Source organism: Mixophyes fleayi, chromosome 7 (genome assembly GCF_038048845.1).
Source record: "Mixophyes fleayi isolate aMixFle1 chromosome 7, aMixFle1.hap1, whole genome shotgun sequence".
NCBI lineage: Eukaryota > Metazoa > Chordata > Amphibia > Anura > Limnodynastidae > Mixophyes > Mixophyes fleayi.
Window position 1 is genome coordinate 133,956,178 of NC_134408.1, and position 23,780 is coordinate 133,979,957.

Below are 23,780 nucleotides of genomic sequence, written 5' to 3' on the forward strand. Positions count from 1 at the left end.
TCTTTCCAAAATGTTCATTTTCCAGTGTCCGCAAACCCGCAAATGTAGGAACAGGGGTGGATCCAAAGACGCGGGAGTGGGTATGCCCCTCAAATTGCCCTTGGCGGTAGCTGACAATTAAGCGCATTTGCACATCAATATCGATTTGGTCCACAAAATGTATGATTTATCAGTGTATAATGAACAGGTGATGTTTAAAATGTGTTAAAACCCAGAGATCTTTGGACACTGCCGGACGTGAGTGCATGCACACAGCAGAATTGGAACGACGTTGCTCCGTCGTTGAACGAGATTTTTAGTCTGGTTTAATAATCAAATCAAACCATACAATGTGCAAACCATACAATCGTTGGTGCCAGGGGCAAACGCAGGATTTTTAAGGGGGGCTTTCCCCCCCCTTCAAAAAAAAAAATAGAGAGAGTGAGAGCTGCTTTGCATGCGGACGCGCATGCGCAGCAGCTCCATTTTCGGCGATTCTGAATTGTACAGCAGCCGCGGTGCTGTCAAAGAAGCGTCCGTGGAAGTGCTGTATTGTACTACAATACAGCACCGCCGCGAACGCTTCTTTCACAGCGCCGAGGCCGCTGTACCGTTCGTTCGTGGAGGGGAGGGGTTTCTGGAGAACCAGAAACCCCCCCTGCGTGCGCCCCTGGGAGCGTACACACTGATGCGATATCAGGCCGAATGGTCGTTGTATGGTGTACCCAGCCTTAGTCATGTTATAAAGTCAGCACTACCCACAGCAACATATGACAATGAGTCTCAATGTATAGTGCAAATATTAGTGCAAAAAAAGGAATCATTCACTTGTTTAATGAGAGAGCCACAAGTAAGATGCAGAATCACAGAAAAGGGACAGGTGATAAATCCGTCAGATAAGCCCACAATAGATCAAATGAATGGTATATAAAACTATTTTTTTTATAAAAATACATGCACAATAGTACAATAGTGCCATTTTCCTCAAACGTTAGGCAATCAGGTAGTCCCTCTGCCTCTTTAGTATCTTGTCCTCTGTCCTCAGTATAGGACGGCTGGAAGGAAAACACCGGGCCAGCAGTAGCCAAAGTTCTTCCGCTCCGTCTTTACTGCATATGACTGGCCGGAGTTTCTGAAGTATTGGTACTTTTTGTTCAATGTTCTGTTTCACCCTGTATAGTCTACTGTTAGTACTGTGTGCGGCACTGCGGATACCTTGTGGCGCCTAACAAATAAATGATAATAATAATAATAACCATCGGCTGGAAAAGATGGTGACTCTGCACACTCCATAGAGATCTATGGACACTGCCGGTCATGAGTGCATACACACTGCAGGATTGGGCCGACATCGTTCCATTGCTGAACAAGATTTTTAGTCCATTTATAAAATCATAAACGATACGATATGCTTTGGAATGATGATCGTTCATCATTTGAACGTACACACTAATGCAATATCGGGCCGAACGGTCATTTATCGTGTGATTGGCCCGATAATTGGCCAATCAGGAATTTATCAGGAAAGACCTGGAGAGCAGATCATGTACAGCATGGTTGTCCACATGCGGCCCAGCATGCCTGTAAATGTGGCCCAGCAGGAGTTTTGGTTGTGGCAAAGGGGCAGCGCTGAAAAAAAAAATCCTGCAAAAAAAAAAAAAAAAGAGAAAATACTTACCTTGCGGTCACGTCAGCTGGCGCTCCGGCTCCCTCCCTGGTCTCCTCCTCCGTGTGGCACTCGCAGTGAATGTTGGGGGTGACATCATCACACCCGACATCCATTGCGTAGCGCAGCACAGAGGAGTCACCCGCGCAAACTATCAGCAGCAGTGAAAGATTATCCAGTATCTTATTGTTGTTACTCTGAATTTGGACTTTCTGCACCATGCAATTATGAACTAACTGTGTTCTCTGTATGTATCTAATATAAATATTAAGAAAATATTGATTGTATTTTTAATATTTTAAACCATTTTAAATGTGCAGTGCTGAGTAGGGTGAAAATATCACCTACTGTTACCCTCATCGGAGGCTGCTCCATGAGCCATTTTTCCAGCCACCCTATCTTTAAATCTCTGTAGATTTCTATTAGTCCTCCTGATGCTACCTATATCGGTGACTATTTCAAACTGGTTAATAAAAAAAATGATTCATGGGTGCAGAAAGAGAGGAAAAAAAAGTTTTTGGCATTTAATTCCCCGAACCCCACTAAGGGACAGATGCAGGTAAGTTAAATTGTAGCTGGTAATGGGACTACTGCTTTAATCATGATTCTGCAACAGGTTTCCTAACTCTTACTAACTTCATTTCCAAGTAAGTTTAATATGTTAACTATGTTTTCTATGGTTTTTCGATGATCAGCTATCGTTAGTGTATTTTATGTGCGGCCCAAATCAACTCGTCGTCTTTCAATGTGGCCCAGGGAAGCTAAAAGGTTGGACACCCCTGATGTACAGCTTAGAGAAGGGTCAAAGGTGATATGATAGAAACATCCAAATATATTAAAACTGTTACTACAGTTCAGAAAGAGTATATAAAACATAAATAAATAAGAGGATTTCTAAAATAATGGAACAAACATTGAAATTGGAGGGAGGAAGACTGAATGGTAATAAAAAGTAGAGGGGTTTGAAGATCTATGGAATAATTTCCCAGCAGTTGCGGTGGGAACTCACGTTAAAAGAATTTAAGGATGCACTTGCATATTTTTAAAGAACTAGGGATATATTAATCAACTTGTGTGTTCTCCAGTGAAATGGCTTTGCTTAGTCCAGTCTATTAATAGGGTTATCACCAGCGTTAATGACGTGGGTATCGCCCACCCCCCACTGGTGATTCTTTCCATTATTGTGATGCTACTTATACTGCCATGGTACCATCTCAGGATGACATTAACAGAAAAAAATAGCCTGAAAAAATAATTTATTGATGCAATACATGTTTTAGGCTGTAAAATATACGGTTTTGTTGTAACTGTGGAACAGTAAAATTGATTCCAGTTCCATACCTGCGCCGGGCCCCCAGACTCGTTCACAGGAGCAACGCTCCTCTAGAGCAAGATCTGGACATTTTTTACCGTGGCAGCTGTGTATTTTACAGATGTCACAGCTATAAGTAAATGTTAAATTGCCGCTATAGTCATTTATTCATTGTTAAAATATTAAAAATATATATGCACAAATACAAAAATAGGGCAGACTAGATGGACCTGTAGGTTATTTTGGGTTGCCAAATTATGTTTCTATGTTTTTTTTGTGCATGTCATATTTTTGGAGTACACCTTAATTATGCCACCAATAAAGTAATTCGCATTTCTCACTACTAAACAATACCCCTATTGTATGAAGAGGCATAGGCAAACCAAGGAGGGGGGGGGGGGATTCCTAGTGTCTGGAAACCCCCCTCCAAGTCTGGGGCACTGTATAATTGAGGTGGCTGGACCCTGCTCCCACTTCACACAGCTCTGCTTGAAACGGGAGAGCTGCGTGCACCTAACAGTAGTGCACACAGCATTGACCATGTCTATTATGGGGATAGGAAGAGTTGGAGAGCAGCCAAGTACTGTCTAAAATTATAGCCACGCCCCCATGCACGCTGGTCACGCCCACTGGCAGCGTGGTGTGGAAACCCCCCTCTACAAATCCTGCATTTGCCCCTGAGAGGATTATGTCACATGAATAATATTGGCAGGAGGGTTTTGGAGAAGAGATGAAAAGACTGAGACAAAACCAATGACAGTACACTGACACTAGGCACAACAACCAGACTTAGGGGTAGATTTATCAAACCTTCTACAAAAGAAAAGTGGGAGATTTTATCCATATCATCTAATCAGATTCCAGCTATGATTTTCTAGACAGTAGCTAGAATGTGATTGGCTGCTATGGGCAACGCCTCCACTTTTCCTTTTTAGAATGTCTGATAAATCTTAGTGACACCCTATTACAAAATAGGTCTAAGTATTTTAGTATACATTCATCTATATATTTAAATTTGACAGAAACAAGGAAAAATAAAAAAAAATACACGTTAGTGTGCCTTTAATTGTGTCAACTATTGCCTGATTATACTTTACTTTGCAGATAAAAAATTATCTCTTGTGCTTTCAAAAGCAATTTGGCAGAGCGGATCCATTAACTTACTTAATACTAGAGTAGCAATGTCAGATGCCGGCTGCTCTAAACACATTTATGCAAACAATTGTCAAGTATAAATGTTTGAATCTGAAAATTCAACATAAATATATTTAATTTCCCAGACTAATGGCTAGCCTTTCACATGGAGAAATTCATATCTATTCTATTTCTGTTTTATCTAAACACAAGACTTTACAATACAGCTTTTCATTCTTAGAACTTATTACATGAGAAAGGCAGACGACATTTAATTATTATTATTTTTATTTACATTATTCATAATGTTCAAATTTTCTCTCTCTCCTCTGGGTTAATTTGGCAAAATAATTCAGGCAGATTCTGACTACATGAATGAAAAAGGAATTGAGTTGTTTCTTCATCATTCTTCAGGGTATATAGTCACATTTACTCCTTGAGCCACAGATTGTCTTTATCAGGTTTATTTTAGATAAACAAAAGCGATTATATTAACGTAAAATGCCTTACCTTACCTGAAGCCAAAACGCGGCTCACATTGCTGAAGGACACAATGGATTTTAGCTACGATAGGCTCTCGGTCTTAGGTTACAGAGGGGGAATTGTGGGGGTTCTATCTGATACATGGAAAGGTTATATTAAACGGGTGTGTTCAAAAGACACTTTTAATGGACTGAAAAATATAGCTGAAGTTACTGAAGTATTTTGTTATGGTAGTCTAGTCGCTATCATCATCATCACCATTTATTTATATAGCGCCACTAATTCCGCAGCGCTGTACAGAGAACTCGCTCACATCAGTCCCTGCCCCATTGGGGCTTACAGTCTAAATTCCATGACACACACAGACAGACAGAGAGACTAGGGTCAATTTGTTTGCAGCCAATTAACCTACCAATATGTTTTTGGAGTGTGGGAGGAAACCGGAGCACCCAGAGGAAACCCACGCAAACACGGGGAGAACATACAAACTCCATACAGATAAGGCCATGGTCAGGAGTTGAACTCATGACCCCAGTGCTGTAAGGCAGAAGTGCTAACCACTGAGCCACCGTGCATCCCCATGAAATACATTTATCAGGCTGATCTTAATGTCAGCTGAACAGAAAATACATTTTACAGTTGCTCCTGATTGCAAACACATGTTATAGCATGCATACAAGACTGTCATCACTAGAGATAAGGACTTAAACTAGACCTGTAGTTGGAGCAAGAGATAGTGACAGAAAAACAAGTAACTTTGAGATGCTCAAAGTTTGCTTCGGACGTGGCTGCGTGTGCTCAAGTTTGGCACACCCTTACTGTGCCATTGACCATGGGCGAACGCCCCCCCCCCTGTTCCGTTTGAGAAATCATAGGCTGTAGTAAGTGTCCTTTGCGTATGAAGATTAATTGAACGTTGCTGCGTTTAGTTGCGTATGATTCTGAGCATGCGCAGAGTAATTTTACGTACAATACGCACAAAAGCATAAGATGAATTTATTGATAAAAATAAGCCTACTGACTGAACGATTTTTTTTAGTTTCATTTTTTTGTCAATGACAGTAGTAACCTTTGAACCCTTTTACTTTAGAGAACATCAGACAGCCAAATCATATATTTCATTTGCCGAGCGGATCCCATTCATTAAACTAAGCTGTTCTGCTCAAGAAGAAAAATGTGTCCTGTGCTCTCACAACCATCACTGACCTGAAATTCTGCAATAACTCGATCTTTTACTCCAGTTTTGTTTTACTCCACTGTCAGAAATTACCCCCATTGGGGCACAGTTGTTATAATGACTTATTGCTTCAAACACATTTTGCCAAAGCGATCTCTGTATCTGTCAGTCAAAGTACTAGAAAGTATTGTGTGCCTGTTTTTTAAAATAAATGTCTGGTTGTATGCAACTGGAGCAAAATAAATACATATAAACAAAATACAAAATATAGAAATATGTAAAAAAATAAGAGTATCATCATCATGATCACCATTTATTTATATAGCGCCACTGATTCCGCAGTGCTGTACAGAGAACTCATTCACATCAGTCCCTGCTCCATTGGATATAAATAAGAGTATATAAATAAACTAAATTGCACTAAAAATAGCAACAATAGATCCTTATGAAGAAACTCTTTAGTAATACTCATGCGCGACAGACCTTGGATCCTCTTTATTCTATTTTTTATTCATTATGAGCTTAATAAGTATTGTGAGTGTCAATGTGTTCCTCCATAAGTATCTATTATCTGTATTTTTAGCTCAGTTCTAACTGGATTCACCATGACCTTGAGAACTGATCCTAACTACACATCACTGGTGATGTAATAAAACAAATTATGTTTTTTTTTGTTTTTTTTTTTATTTCCAGGTCTCAAATGTGTGTGTCTGATGTGTGAAAATACCAACTTCATCTGCCAGACAGAAGGAGCTTGCTGGACGTCAGTGATGCTTACGAATGGGAAAGAGGAAGTGACCAAATCTTGTATCTCTGTTATTGAGTTGAAGGCTCAAGTTTACTGTCACAGCTCAAACAACATCACCAGGACGGAATGTTGCCACTCCGATTTCTGTAACAATGTAACACTCCGATTGCCTACAGGTGAGTCAATTCTAACTCTCTCTTGTGATTTAATAATACGTGGGTTTCACTATTAGGAGTGCTGCAGAAATTCACATATTGTATGGAATAATTGAAATATATTTGTCGCCCTTGGGGTCGGCAACATATGAAATTGCTCAATTGCCACTACTAGCATTTGCATTAAACACTGATTTATATTATACACATACTTCCAAATACATTATTTTTTACTGACACTTGCCTATGTGTCCAATGGCCAGGTAATATAATTAGACAGTCTTGCGTATTTCTGGTGCCCTGGGTTACAAAACAGTGTTGCTACCTAATTTTATCAAGGGGCGCTACATCGTCGGGTCCCGCAACAGTTTTTTTTCTCCTTCCTCCCGCAGACCACGCTCTGCTTTTTTTGAACATCAATATTTCAATAAAAAGAGCATTTTTCTAGATGTCAGCAGTCAGATCTCTTTTCTTCTATTGCACGAACTGCTTTAGGCCTTTTGCCCTACTCATTTGATGAAATGCCTCACTAATTCCCTTAGCAATTGTCATAGTTGATTTGTTGTTTGTTTGATTTCACAAGCAGCAATATTTGGGTAAAAGTGAAAAGCGAGGCCGTAGGAGGGTGACAGATACCCAAAGCACTGCTGAGTCGTCATTAAGTTTAGCAGACGTTGGATAAACTGCTTGACAGTCCTCCAGCTATAGCCACAGTTCATCGTTGGGGGTGATAGGATTCTATGAAAAAGGTCCACACTGGACTAGTAACTCTGATAAGTCTAAAATAGGTGTGTTAATCAACTTGTTATGTATGAGATAAAAATCTCTCAGAACAGAAACTGAAAGGTCATCTTTCCATTAGCAGCATATTGCAATAAATCTTCACCCCCCTGAAAATCTGGACTGTCCTGAGAAAATTAGGACAGTTGGGGAAGGGGGGAGTAAACACTTAACCAATGATGTGCATTTATTGCTAGCAATTGATTATAGGTTACATTCTTGAGCGTTAGTCCCACTGCTGCTGCTGGGGGTGAATCTTCATGCCAGAAACAGACCAAGAAGAAGACTAATGGTAGTTTACAACAATCGACTGTCAAACAATTCTTTGCAAGAGGAAAAAAGTATGAAAGATGTCACCCAGTCGCAAAGTGGATCACAGACGCCATGGCGACTATGCTAGTGTTAGATCTGCGTCCAATATCCACTATTAATGCAGCTGGTTTTAGACAGTTACTTGAGGTCTTGTGTCCCTGTTACCAATTCCATCACAACACCATTTTACTAGAAAAGCTATTCCTCACCTCTACCAGAAGATTCGTAAAAATTTAATTATTGGGCTACAAAATGCCATTCTACCCGCTGTACACTTAACCAAAGATATGTGGACAAGCGGAACTGGCTAAACTAAAGATTATATGACTGTGACAGCCCACTGGGTTGGTGATTCGCCTTCACCAGCAGGAACAGCAGAGTATGTACCTAAGTACGTCACCTTTGTCAGAGGCAGAATACTCTGTGTATCACCGGCTTCACTAAGGGGCATACAGCTGACAATCTGTTACAAAAACTAAGGGATATCAATGGAATTCCACCCTGTATATGCTTCTGCGGATGGAGGAACAGCGAAAAGCCATCCATGCTTACTCCACAAGCCATGACATTGGGAAAGGAGCGGGGATGTATTTTACTCAAGCGCAGTGGAGAATACTTTCTGTGTTGTGCAAGGTGCTGAAACCATTCAAAGTAGTCACCTGTGAAGTGAGTTCAGACACTGCTAGCTTGAGCCAAGTGATTCCCTTAATTAGACTTTTGGAAAAGCAGCTTGAGAAACTGAAGGAGGAGATGAAACAAAGCAATTACGCTAAGTATGTTAGACTTGTAGATCAAGTACTTTATTCACTTCGCCAAGGTCCAAGAGTTATCAAAATCTTGAAATCAGATCACTACATTTTGGCGACTGTGCTTGATCCTCGGTTTATGTCTTCTCTTTGTTTCCAATTGATCCAGATCTGAAGTGATGCAAGGAGCTCCTGGTGAGCAAGATGAAAGCTCAAGTGTTATGTGACACGACAGTGTCTCCTCCTTCAGTTTCTCACTGAACTGCTGCTAGGAAAAAACTTTCCAAAAGACCCAGGGATGATGCAGATGACTCAGTGCAACATTTTGACATCTGGTCTGGTCCAAAAGAATTGACCTAAAAATATGACAGCTGCCGTAACTCCACCCGATCCTACTATCAACATCCAAAGGATGGTGGAGGATTATTTCAAGGATAGCATAGAAATAGACACATCAGACAGTCCCTTTACATACTGGGAGAAAAAAAAGGGAATTTGGAGACCCATATACCAACTCGCTTTGCACTGTCTAAGCTGCCCACCCTCCAGTGTGTACTCGGAAAGAGTTTTTAGTACAGCCGGGAACCTTGTCAGCGATCGGCGTAGGAGGCTACTTCCTGAAAATGTGGAAAAGATGATGTTCAAAAAATGACTTCAATTTCCACGAGGAAGACCTCTTTAATGGTGGATTCCAGCCATTGATGAATTAATAATGTGTGAGGATGATGTACAAACTTGTGCGGGTGATGATGAGGCTGAGGATGATGACAACAACAACATCTTGCCACAGTAGAGTTCATTGACAGCACTGTTACCTTAGGTGCCTTAAGGCCATTGTTACCTTGTTTTGTGGGGGCCCAAACAAACCAAGCATATCAGCCTCAAAAGTGGCACTCCATGTCGCTGGAGTGCTTGGTTTGTTAAAGTGTGCATGTCCTTCAACATAAGAGGGCCCAAGGACAATTCTATCTTGCGCAACTTTTCCTTTCAGCTACCGCTGTGTGCCAATGTTACCTACATGTGCTATATACTGTTGTGTGCTTTGCAAAAATCTTAGGCACCTATTGATGATGCAGATGACTCAGCACAACATTTTGACATCTGTAAAAGAATTGACCAGAAATAGTGAAATCTTTGCAATGTAAGCATGGATGTCTAAATAGACGTATATATGTATTATATATATATATATGTATTACCTTCCACTTTGCTGCTGTTTCATCAGTATTGCACAAAGTGTTTGTAATCTGCACTTCAAAAGGTACCTAACTATATTACATTTTTTGGGGAATTGGGGCTGATTCGAAGCTCGGTGGTGAACTTGCTTTTTGCTGTGAATTACAATGGCTCTTTTAAGTGCATTGTCTGGCACCCTGGATTGGTCTGGGTCTGATAAAAGCATGCTTCCCTGGGGGGGGGGGGGAAGGGGCAGCGTTCGTCGCCATGTATTAGCTGTAGAATTACCACAGTTATCCAAGGAACGGGTGGAGTGATCAAATGAACCATAGCTAATTTCATGATCCAAGGGCAATTCCATCTTGCACCACTTCTCTTTACTGACACTGCTGTGTGCCAATGTGTCCTAGATGTGCTAGGAACTGCCGTGTGTTTGAGCCGTTGCTCTGTCGCTTACCATCCAGCCAGGTCGCTGCAGTATTTGTTTGAAAGTGTATGAAAGAAATATTGTGACCTGTGAGGTGGTCAAAATTGATTGCAAATGACTTGAAATTTGTGTTATTGAGGTTAATAATAATGTAGGGGGGAAAAAAAGCAAAAATATGTGATTTTAGCAAAAAATAAAATAGGGATTTTAGAAAAAAAACACAAAACAGGAATCCAAAACCAAAACCAAAACATGCAAGAGTGGTTTTGCCAAAACCAAACCCAAAATTAATCCAGATCCAAAACCAAAACCAAAACCAGAACACGGGGATCAGTGAACATCTCTACTGTCACAGCTGCGCCTGTCGCCATCTTGTTTCTCCTACTCGCTTATCCTCACGTGTCCGCCTGAGAATGTCTCATTGTCTTCAGCCTTTGCCATGGGTTTACGTCAAGATTAAATCCTTACTACATTTTTCTTTCATGTTTTCTTTTTGCTTTGGAGAACAACTATTCTCTTATATTTTAAAATGAATTTCAGTTTATACCATTTCCTGTAATGGTTCTGCACCCGTAAAAATGTTGCACTATCCCAAAAACCTCGTGCCCTAGGCTGCAGCCTAGTAGGCCTATTGGCTAATCAGGCCTTGATAGCAAAGAGTAAGTACAAGACACATGTTGGCAGTGTCATGATATTATTATTTCTTATTATCTTTTAATTAGGAGTAGGGGTCAGAGAGAGAGAGTGCAGGAGTTGAATAGCTGGATGGTGAGAGTGAAGCAGGGAAATAAACAGAGAAAACAAATATATAATCACCGTTACAAGTTACAATGTCCAGGAATATGAAATAAGAAGTGTAGTGGCTGCTGCAGAATGTGAAGTTTGTTGTTGGCAGCATCAGAGGATGTTTTTGTATGTTACACTCAGGGCTGACGCAACACGGTAAGCCCAGTATGAGCGGCAGAAGTCAATACTAAGATATAGTTGGGAAGAATACAAACTAGCTACATCTGTGCTAATCGGTCAGCTGATCTGAGAAAAAAATTATGTTGGGTACACACTACAGGGTTTTTGTCCAATAATCGTCTCAACCAGCCGACATACGACCGCTCGTTCGAAAGTCGGGTCAGTGTGTGTAGTGACACGATGGTCGAAAGTCTGCCCAAATGGACGATTGTTGCCTCATTTGGTTGGTCGTACCGTTCAATATTTTCATTCCAATCTCCTTTCCGTTGTGTAGTGTGTATAAACTTCCAACCGATCCATGACAATCCTCCAATACTTCCTCGACCTGGGGGTCGTGTGTACGATTTTTGCTCACGACAACACGGCTGTAAAAAGTCCTTAATGAGACGCCCGCCCTTCCCTTTATCGTCCAAAACAAGGCTAGTGTGTATGCAGTCCATGGACCGAGCGATTGGACCATTGATCGGATGTGAAATCGAACAGCATAAAAAGTTGGTGGCACATTCTTCAGTGTGTACCCAGCTTAAGTAAGGCTAGGGGAAAGCAAGGACTGAATGGTGTCATAAACTGTGCTTCACTGATCAGCAGCCTAAAGCTGGGTTCACACTACAGAAATTTCGACCAACTTTTTATGCCGTGCGATTTTACATGCGATCGATGTTCCGATCGCTCGGTCCATGGACTGCATACACACTAGCCTTGTTTAGGACGATAAAGGGAAGAGCGGATGTCCCTTTAGCGACTTTTTACAGCCATGTTGTCGTGAGCAATGACTGTAATTTCGTACTCACTGTTGTGGATCGGTCGGAAGTTTATACACACTACACAGCGGAAACGAGATTGGAACGAAAATATTAAACGGTACGACCGACCAAATGAGGCGACAATCGTCCATTTGGGCAGACTTTCGACCATCGTGTCACTGCACACACTGACCCGACTTTTGAACGAGCGGTCGTATGTCGGCTGATTTAGCCGATTATTGGATGAAAACTGTGTAGTGTGTACCCAGCTTAACACATTAGAAGGGATGGGCACCAATGCCATATATCAGATCCCAACAAAACTCAAAGCATTTTTTTTTTTACATTACCATTTAACCCTTTCCTTAACAGTTTCACACTGGTGGATCACCATAGCTAGATGAAATGTATATGACGATCATGTTTTTCCAGTTATGAGGATCTTTAAATATACTTGTGAAACTTAGAACAAAGCTTTTAGTATTGGACAAACAATTTTTTTTGTAGTGGCCCCTTAACACGTTACTCTGCCCCCCCCCCCCCCCCCCCCCATAACATGTGGCTCTTCCAGTCCTTGTCAAAAAAGATATTTGGTGCATTTCAAGTATGTAGCATTAGATAAAGCATTCAATTGTAAAATCACAATATGACTTTTACATCTAATTGAACACACATAATGATAAATTACATTGTGAAGTGCTGATACTTGTAGACAGAACATGCTGCAACATATTGATTACTTAACTGTGCGCTACTGTGATTCTAGCTGTTGCCAGACATTGTGAAATCCATTGCACACAGTGGCCTTTACCCATACTGTAAGATACTCACGTGTGCCCTTATTTCTAGATTGTGGAAATGGACAGAACTTAGCATTTTGTGGGTGGGTACTGACAAAATCAGAGGGACACTAAGAGTGAGGTCCCCCTGACACTACCAGAACCAGCAACCAGCAATGCCAGCAGGGCTGGGGGTACTGCAGCAGGGACACCCCCTGCTATAGCGGCATCCAGCCTTAGGGCGGTCAGCGTGGGGCTGGAATCCCCTTCTGTCATGAAGCAGAGAATAAGAATGAATGGGAGCAGCCGATTTCACCTGATCACTTCTGCACAACACAGGGCGATCACAGTCCGAGGAAGAGGGGGGTGCAGGGTATTCTTTACCTTGTGGTCTGCCTCCCTTCACTGGGGGCTCTGGAATGAAAGTAAGTAATTAGGCTGCCATTAATAAAAATAATTTAAATGAATGATTTGATTGGTGTAATTGGGTTACTAAATTAGTAGTGAGTGATCACCGGTGAGTGGGAGCGGGTTGGGTACTCTTTAACGGTGCGGATAATTCCGACACCGAAGAGTACTACACTTAAATTCCAAATTGCCGCTTTAAATTAAAAGTGATAAAGGTCGCAATGACGTGAAAATCTACTGACGGACACCTGACTAGTCGGAAATAACGTCTAGTCGCCATCCTGCTGCGCTCGGACATCTACAGCGTCGGATTGGAGGTGAGTCTGCTTATATTACAATCGTTTTTTCCCACATTTGGAATTTAAGTGTAGTACTCCTCGGTGTCGGAAATGGTGTTAATCGTGAAAATAATTGCCACCGGTGGGAGCATGTGGGGAGGTCTGAGTGTCATATGTAGGTAAGTGCATGTACAATCTAGGGGCATGTCCCTTAGATTTAAGGGAAAGAAGGTCGTTGGTGACTTTAGTGAGGGCAGCTTTGGTGGAGTGGGGGGAGCTAAATCTGGATTAGAGAGGGTTAAGGAGGGAGTGAGATGAGAGAAAAGAGGTGAGACGCTTGCACACAACCCGTTCAAGAAGTTTGGAGGCAAAAGGAAGGAGCGAGATAGGATGGTAATTAGAGGGAGAAGCAGGGTCAAGGGACAGTTTTAGGGAGAGCATGTTAGAAGGAGGAAGGGAAGGTACCAGAGGAGAGGGATCTATGAGTTGATGTCGTAGGCAAGATGGGAACAGGATGGGGCCGGTGGAGCTGGAGCAATTATTCCGCATACGATCATCCTGACTTGTTTTTATACTTGAAGCGAAGGGCGAGAAATGATGCTCTAATTATTTTATTAACCACCAGACAAATGCTCTATTAACATATTAGCACCAAATATGCATTTGACCTCAATGTATGAATTGAGGTTAAGCCGATTTAATCCAGAGGCAGCTATAGCAGCCATAGTAATGTTGTTCCCTATGGCAAATTCTCCTATTGTTTCCACTTTCTTTCTTTTTTTACAGCAACATTTTTTTTTAATGGTTTTTGGAGCTAATGGAACAGAAAATAAATAAGTGAAAATATGCAAATACCATCACTGCAGAAATATCCGTAATAAAAAAAGAGAAATATAAATATACACATCCATTGTTTGCACTTTGGGCCACACACTAGGAACCTGCTCTGTTGTCATCTCATTGAAGTGTTTACATGCGCTACGGAGTGTGTGGCTGTAGCTATTTATGCTTCCGCTTTCTGTGCGGTTTATTCACCGTTAGCGCACAGCCAGGATGAAGTGAAGGGAGAGTAAACGTTTCATGCCTTTGGAATAGGCTTGTTGTGGTCATAAGACTGGCGGAAGCGTTATCCCCTCCAGGGGGTAAATGTATCAAGCTGCAGATTTACGGCAGGTTTAAAGAGTAGAGATGTTGCCTATAGCAACCACTCAGATTCTAGCTGTCATTTTGTAGAATGTATTAAATAAATAAGAATTAGGGGCCTGATTCATTAAGGATCTTAAATGAAGAGGATCCTTATTTCAGTCTCCTGGACAAAACCATGTTACAATGCAAAGGGTGCAAATTAGTATTCTGTTTTGCACATAAGTTAAATACTGCCTGTTTTTTCATGTAGCACACAAATATCAACTTTACATTTCAGTGTACAAATAAACTATCAAGTATTTGTGTGCTACATGAAAAAACAGTCAGTATTTAACTTATGTGCAAAACAGAAAACTCATTTGCACCCCTTGCATTGTAACATGGTTTTGTCCAGGAGACTGAAATAAGGATTCTCTTCATTTAAGATCCTTAATGAATCAGGCCATAGTATCTGATTGGTTGCTATAGGCAACATCTCCAATTTTCAAACCCGACAGAAACTCGCAGCTTGATACATTTACCCCCAGGTCTCCTATGTTGTGGATAATATATAATTATTTCTCCATGAATTGCTGCAATTATTTCTCACCCCAGAATTTAATGCATTCATTTCACACCTAAAAAATAATGATCAATTTCTCTAGGAATGGCCCCCAATTCTCATTTCACACCTAAAAAATAATGATCAATTTTTCTAGGAATGGCCCCCAATTCAGTTTGCTGTAGCCCACGAGCTGAGACTTGTCACAATTACATAAAATATAAAGGTTTGAGCTTTCTGGGGTGGAATCTTGTGGTGTTGTGTTAGGAGCAAGACTCAGATTTGCTGTACCCCTGTCAGTGCTATCCTGTACACATTGAACGAGTGCGTTCCATAGAGATCTCCCTTGGATGCCAGTGCATTTTTCTTGCAGCAGGGGTCAAGCATTTAAGGCCATGATGTTAGAAATCATGTTTGTAAAGAGATGAGCTGACATTTCCACCAGTTTAAACCTGCTGGAGATGGTTCTTACTGATAACAGAACATAATGTAGCCAAAACAAATGGGATAACATCTAGGGAATCATTGTGAAATACCAAGTGGTGATAACTGCTTCCTATGTATATACACAGAGAAAGATCCCAGTGATTGTACAATATATTTAATCACCACCAGAAATATATAATTAAACAAGTAATTATCAGAAGTTTATCCTCAGGTGTTCCCTGTATAACTGTGTGCCTGTTCACTCAAACGAAGCATTCAAGCGCTATACCTGATTCGGGAACCCATAATAGTGGAGACGGCTTCCCTGGATGAATGCAATTAAAAATCACGGTGGCTTAGTGGTTAGCACTTCTGTCTCACAGCACTGGGGTCATGAGTTTGATTCCTGACTATGGCCTTATCTGTGCGGAGTTTGTATGTTCTCCCCGTGTTTGCGTGGGTTTCCTCCTGGTGCTCTGGTTTCCACCCACACTCCAAAAACATACTAGTAGTAGTTTATTGGCTGCTATTAAATTGCTCTTAGTCTCTTTCTCTGTGTGTTAGGGATTTAGATTGTAAGCTCCAATGGGGCAGGGACTGATGTGAGTGAGTTCTCTGTACAGCGCTGCAGAATTAGTGGCGCTATATAAATAAACAGATGATGATTAAATATAGATTAAAAAGGAAAATAACTCCATGTTAAAAAAAACATACATTTTAGTTTTTAAATACATTGATTCTATAGACCTATGTACAGTACAAATGGGGGACCTTCTCTGAGGAATAACAACTAACACAGTGGGCATGATTCATTAAGGAACGTTAAGCAAAAGTAAGTAAGTAAGGAAAAACCATGTTGCATTGGAGGGGGGGGGGGGGTAAATTTCAAATGTGATGGCAGATTTATATTTGGGGTAGGACATGTCCTAGATCAACTTTAAATTTCACTGTACAAATAAGCTATCAAGTATTTGTGTGCTACTTGAAAAAACAGACAGTATTTTCCTTATGTGCAAAATAATAAACTAATTTGCACCCCTTGTATTGCAACATGGTTTTGTCCAGAAAACTTGAGTAAGAAAACCTGCTCAACTTTTTGCTTAACTTTCCTTAAGGAATCAGGCCCAGTATGATAACCATTTTAAACCATATAAAATATTGACCTCATTGGTATCTCGTGCTTGATAATATTACATACAAAAATGGTAAAACAAATATGTAAATTGTAATAACTGCTGAGAGTCCGAGCATTAATATCAACGATTAATATAAAAACCACAGATGACAACATATTTCCAGGTCACATCTATTAAAGATAAACAGAATAGCCCTTGACCATCTAATAACCCCCCTTCTCTCACACAATTGTCTCAACTTCCTGACTCCTCCCCCCAAGTTTCCCATAGCAACCAGAGATTTAATATTCTAAACTGTACTAGGAAATGACAGCTGTATCCAAACACGTTTTTAACACCAAATTCTCTTTTTATGAAACGGCAGATTAGTGCATGCCTGTTATTATCATCATTTATTTATATAGCGGCAATCATAGCTGATTTCTACCATCTCTTTCACTCATTGTCCCAGTAAAAATTTAATTTGCGTTCTTTCTGTATCGTGTTGTGCCATGGCTCACTGTTTTTGGTATGTTATGTACGGCGCTGCGGACCCTTTGTGGCGCCTTATGACTAAAGATAATAATAATAATATTATGCAATATTGGCTGTTGACCTAGTGCGCCTGGTGGCTGTTACATAGACCCATATGACATGTGAAGAAAAAGTCCAAATGCAGCCCAGTGTCTTAGACTACGGTCGCTATTCGTTGTTATAAGTTCCATCACTTATTTCCCGCAACCTCTGACGATGCAGGATGCAGTTATACAGTACATGTATTTGTAATCAGGAAACTGGGACACCCATGTTACATGAAGGTTGCTTAGGTCATAAAGGTTGATGAATCACTCTATAGATCGGCTAAATGCTTGCCATAGACAGCAATTGCAACAAGTACACCAATAGGATATAAAAGTTACAAAAATTATACAGAAGAAGAAGAAAAAAACAAGACATAGGGGCGTATTTAATTGTTAGCGCTCAAAAAATCTTACCGTTAATACGGTAATTACTCGCGGAATTTCAGCTCGCAGCCCCCTGAGCGGCGAGCTGAAATTCCGCGAGTAAACTACCGTATTAACGCTTTTCGCACGATTACCGTATAAACGGTAATATTTTTTGAGCGCTCGTTTTTCAGCGTTAACGCTGACAATTGAATACCCCCCATATAATTAGACATTATTTGCTAATGCAAAAAACTGCAATGTCCAATTAAAATTCAATGACTTTTCAACTTTTGGGCCACCAACCCTTAATCAATCCTAAGCCCAGTTTTCTAGTCTTTGGGCTTGTTTGAAAAGGAGCAAACTGCAAACGGAGGGCTGGTGCTACCATTAGGAGATCCTAGACAATGGCTAAGGGGCGCTTAAACCATTATTATTATTTTTTTTATTATTAATGCATAAGGCGACACAGATTCCGTAGTGCCAGATACAGAAGCAAGTCACAAACAGACGAGGTAATACACATAAGTTCTATTGATACGCTACGAGAATACACATAAGTAGCACAGATGAGCGTGAGTAATTCTATGGGTTCTCAGATAGAATCTAGCGAAAGACAAGACAGGATATACAGGGGAGGGCTGGCAAATTGGGGGAGGGGGAGGGGGGGGGGGTAAACTCCAGGAGTCTATTACGAACACTTTAAAGGACAAAAATGCAAATGGCCCAGTGAGCCAGCCCAATGTAGCCCACTATGTCAACCTATAGAGGTTCCCTGGGGAATACTCTTACTTGGGAACATAAAATGTATCAATGAAATCCATAGTTTTGGCACTGTGCTCTCCATATGATAGAACAGGGACACCTACTGGTGTATTGTATCATTGCAGCTACTTTCAAGAACGATTTGAAGTTTGAACACTTTCTCAAAATTGCTCTAAATTAAAGGAAGGAAATACAATTGGGAACCAGATGATAGTTGCTTACATATGTATTCAACTCTTTGGGATGGATGTACATAAATAAACCCTGGTGTCTTCAGAGGTCACATAATTGATGGGAGTCCACCTGTGTGCATCTAATATTTTAAATTGATTTCACAATAAATACACCTGTCTATGAGATGTCCCACTTCTGTTTAGTTTAATTCAAGCAAGAGCTTCATCATGAAGAAGAGTCAAAGAAAATCTGAGAAAATGTTACTGAAAAGCACCAATCAGGGGAAAGATAACATTGTTAAGCTCATCAAAAATAAATGGAGAGAATTACATCTGAGAGTTTATATAGAACATACAATTCTCCAAGAAGGGCAATTTGAATGAGTCCACCAAAAATCCAAAGGAATCTCTGACATAACTACAATCTTCCATGACGGAGTTGGGAGAAACTGTCCATGGGAAAATAGTTGTTTGCGCACTTCGAAAATCCGCTCTTTATGGGATGGTGGCAAAACGAAGAACGATCACTTGAAAACTTGCCGTAAAGTAGATGGGAAACACACTTTTCAATTGGGGGAAAATTCTATGGTCTGATGAGATCATTTTTAATATATCACCAACATAATACATAGCGCTGTACAGAGAACTCACTCACATCAGTCCCCGTCCCATTGAATCTTACAGTCTGAATTCCTTAACACACACACACACACACACATACACACTGACTAGGGTCAGATTTTGTTGGAACTTACCAGTGATTTTGGACTGTGGGAAATAACCCAGGCAAACATGGGGACAACATAGACACTCTACACAAATAAGGCCCTGGCCGGGAACCGAACTTGTGATCCCAGTGCTGTGAGGCAGCGATGCTAACCACTGTGTCACTGTGCTACCACTAAGCACTTTGATTAGTACAAACCTAACACAACTCATCATCCCAAGAACACTCTCCCTGAAGTGGCTGCTGCATGATCCAATGGAGATGCTTCTTTGGTTCACTGACTGCACAGCTTGTCAACGCAGAGGGCAGAGCAGATGGCGCAAGATATGGTTATATCCTGGAATAAGTCCCACTGCAGACTGCAAGATACGGAGAATATTATAATTCTAGTAGGACAATGACCTAAAACATACAGGGAAACACATTGGAGTAGCTTTAACACAAACAATCTATGTCCTGGACCTTAATCCAATGGAGAATTTGTGGCAATATTTCAAAATTGCTGTTCACCAACGGTCCCCAACCAACGTAACGTAATGCAAGCTCTCTGACTTTCTTTTCTGTAGAACTCTGGATGAAAAAATGCTGGTAGAGACTTACCCAATAGACTCACATCTGTAAATACAGTCCCAGGTCTTTCTATCAAGTAATGAAACAAGGGGGTAACTACTTAATCAATGAGTTTTTTCTGCCTTTTTATTGGCAGTTAATTGAGCAATAGCTGATGGGCTCCTTCACACTGGCACATTAGTGAAGTGTTTTTCACATGCTTTTTTTGCATTGCGCTTTTAACCAATCCAATCTATTGTAATGATAATTACACATTAGTGCAGGAGAAAAAGGGGCTGATATTTCAAATATGCCAATAATTTTAGGACATAATCATCATCATCATCATCAACATTTATTTATATAGCGCCAGCAAATCCCGTAGCGCTTTACAACTGGGAACAAACATTAATAAGACAATACTGGGTAATACATACAGACAGAGAGGTAAGAGAACCCTGCTCGCAAGCTTACAATCTATAGGATGGTGGAAAAGGTACCAGTGACTGTCACTTGTCTATTTTTATACGCTTTTCATTTGTTTTGTTAACATGTGAAAGTGCAAAAATAGCAGATAGGTGTGAAGGAGACCTCACAGCTGTTTTTATTTAACATTCCGTTGTGTTTTGTGCTATTTAGTGGTAAAAATTCCTGATAATTTTTATACCAAGATATTAGAAAATAAAATATGAAAATACCCATGGTCCTTATTTATTTCTAAAAATACTTTTTCTAGTCACTCTACATGAGACATACAATATCTTTATGTATGATCTACATGACGGCAGCTGCAAAAACTAGACTTGATACCATCACTAGAGTATTGAACCACATAAGCACTACCTTTCCCTATCCAGTAGAGGGTGCTCTTGTTCAAGAATGAAAGAATAGGAGATTGCTCTGTTCTACTGTATGTTATGATTCATGTTAATATATTATAATACACAACTGATGCTAATAGTTATATAAACACCTGTAAACATTATCTCTACAAACAGTGAGTTCTGATGTTATTGTTTATAATAAGTGAGTGATGTTGTCATGAATTCAGTGTGCGTTAGGAAAACGTTTGTTTCATAAGGAATAACGTACCTCGTACTGTAAACGATTCAGGATATTAGAAGTCACCTCAGAGTTTTGTGACGTACGTAAAACACTGCGCTTGCAGCCTTATACCATTATATGATCACATAATTCTTTGGTGACATCTAAAGTCCTTGTAGTTTACAGTAGGATTTGTAGACTGATTACAGAGCCAGAGATTACAGAGACAGGGAGAAAGAGAGAGAGAGAGAAAGAGAGAGAGAGAGAGAGAGAGAGAGACGGATCTTGTAATAAAACACACCTGGTTTGTTTCAGCAACTGTAAGACCTGAGATTGCTTTCTGTGTATACATACATAGTGCCCCTTGCTTATATCAACCCTGTATTAATACCACTTGACAGAAGTTCACTGTAATGTATTAATTCCATTATAAGTCACCTCCTTTTAATGCCAACCTACTTTAGCAACTGTTTTGGCATGTGGTCTAAAGAGAATTCTCTTTCAATGAAAATTGTGGTCTAAAGAGAGCTCTCTGTCAATGAAAATTGTGGTCTAAAGAGAGCTCTCTGTCAATCAAAAAACTGTGGTCTAAAGAGAGCTCTCTGTCAATGAAAACTACCGCCCCCTAGCCTTCTATTTTAATCAGCATTGTGCCTCAGTGCGGTCACCTCTCTCACACAGCCCTAGTTACGGTCCAGTACCTATTCATCATCATCATCATCATCTAATTATATAGCGCCACTAATTCCGCAGCGCTGTACAAAGAACTCACTCACATCAGTCCCTGCCCCATTGGGGCTAACAGTCTAAATCCCCTAATATACACACACCTACACAGACACAGACAGACAGATTAGGGTCAATTTTTTTGATAAGAGCCAATTAACCTACTAGTATGTTTTTGGAGTGTAGAAGGAAACTGAAGCACCCGGAGGAAACCCACGCAAACACGGGGAGAAGATATAAAACTGCACACAGATAAGGCCATGGTCGGGAATTGAACTCATGACCCCAGTGCTGTGAGGCAGAGGTGCTAACCACTGAGCCCCCGTGCTCCCCCTATTGTTTACATTTGCAATAGTACCATACAGCATTATTGTATTATTTATTCATGCAAAGGAAAGGTACAGAGCATCCTACCATTTAGTAGGACTTTCGTGGCTTATTCATTAGGGAAGCCAGTTGTCTAAATTGGTGCCTCAACAATTTCTCCGCTACCTCCACAAAATGGCTGCACATGTTACCGCTGTGCGTGTTTTGTATTATACACTGTTTTCCACAGCAATGGCCCTGTGTCTTTATTAATTTGGTAATAATTTTGAGTTTCTTCTCCTAACTGCAGCATCTCCAGGTGCGTCCCATTTCGGCCATGTGGAACTGACGGTAATGGTGACCATTCCGATATGTGTCCTGTCATTAGCCATCATGCTCACGGTCTACACCTGTCAGCGGCGGTATGGCGCATACAAGAAGACCAGGCGGCAGTGCATCGAGGAGCCGCTCACTGACTGTAACTTGGACATTGACGGGAAATGCTTGAAAGATCTCATTTATGATATGACAACATCGGGATCTGGATCTGGTGAGTACAGTCCCGTATCCCCAATGGACTGTCATTATACCTGTTCACATAATAAATACAGTCCCGTATCACCACTGGACTGTCATTATATCTATTCACATAATAAATACAGTCCTGTATTCCCACTGGACTGTTATTATACCTATTCACATAATAAATACTGTCCTGTATCCCCATTGGACTGTCATTATAACTATTCACATAATAAATACAGTCCTGTATTCCCACTGGACTGTTATTATAACTATTCACATAATAAATACTGTCCCGTATCACCACTGGACTGTTATTATAACTATTCACATAATAAATACTGTCCCGTATCACCACTGGACTGTAATTATAACTATTCACATAATAAATACTGTCCCGTATCACCACTGGACTGTTATTATACCTATTCACATAATAAATACTGTCCCGTATACCCACTGGACTGTCATTATACCTATTCACATAATAAATACTGTCCCATATACCCACTGGACTGACATTATACCTATTCACATAATAAATACTGTCCCGTATCCCCACTGGACTGTCATTATACCTATTCACATAATAAATACTGTCCCGTATACCCACTGGACTGACATTATACCTATTCACATAATAAATACTGTCCCGTATACCCACTGGACTGACATTATACCTATTCACATAATAAATACAGTCCCGTATCCCCACTGGACTGTCATTATACCTATTCACATAATAAATACTGTCCCATATCAACACTGGACTGTCATTATACCTATTCAATAATAAAAACTGTCCCGTATCCCCACTGGACTGTCATTATAACTATTCACATAATAAATACAGTCCCGTATCCCCACTGGACTGTCATTATACCTATTCACATAATAAATACTGTCCCATATCAACACTGGACTGTCATTATACCTATTCAATAATAAAAACTGTCACGTATCAACACTCGACTGTCATTATACCTATTCACATAATAAATACTGTCCCATATCAACACTGGACTGTCATTATACCTATTCACATAATAAATACTGTCCCGTATCCCTACTGGACTGTCATTATACCTATTCACATAATAAATACTGTCCCGTGTCACCACTGGACTGTCATTATAAGTATTCACATAATAAATACAGTCCCGTATCACCACTGGACTGTTATTATACCTATTCACATAATAAATACTGTCCCGTGTCACCACTGGACTGTCATTATAAGTATTCACATAATAAATACAGTCCCGTATCACCACTGGACTGTCATTATACCTATTCACATAATAAATACTGTCCCGTATCCCCACTGGACTGTCATTATACCTATTCACATAATAATGTATTGCAGTAGTTTTGTATTTAATAAATATTTGTATGTTTGGCATTTTGTATGAATACTTTATTCTGACATTATATACTCAACTATATAAATAAGAAATACCAATCGATGAGCATTACCTATAATAACCACAATGTGGGTTTCAATTTTTCAGTTGATATTTCCAAATA

The 23,780-nt window shown here is 40.3% G+C and overlaps 1 protein-coding gene across 1 annotated transcript in view; it reads left to right on the top strand.

Annotated features, from left to right (window-relative positions):
• The window catches only part of ACVR1C (activin A receptor type 1C), a 96,284-nt gene that overhangs the window by 14,498 nt on the left and 58,006 nt on the right, over window positions 1-23,780 (top strand). The window contains exons 2-3 of the mRNA XM_075180842.1: window positions 6,445-6,675; window positions 22,042-22,281. Of these exons, the coding sequence (XP_075036943.1) occupies window positions 6,445-6,675; window positions 22,042-22,281 (471 nt within the window). The remainder of the gene's footprint in view (window positions 1-6,444; window positions 6,676-22,041; window positions 22,282-23,780) is intronic.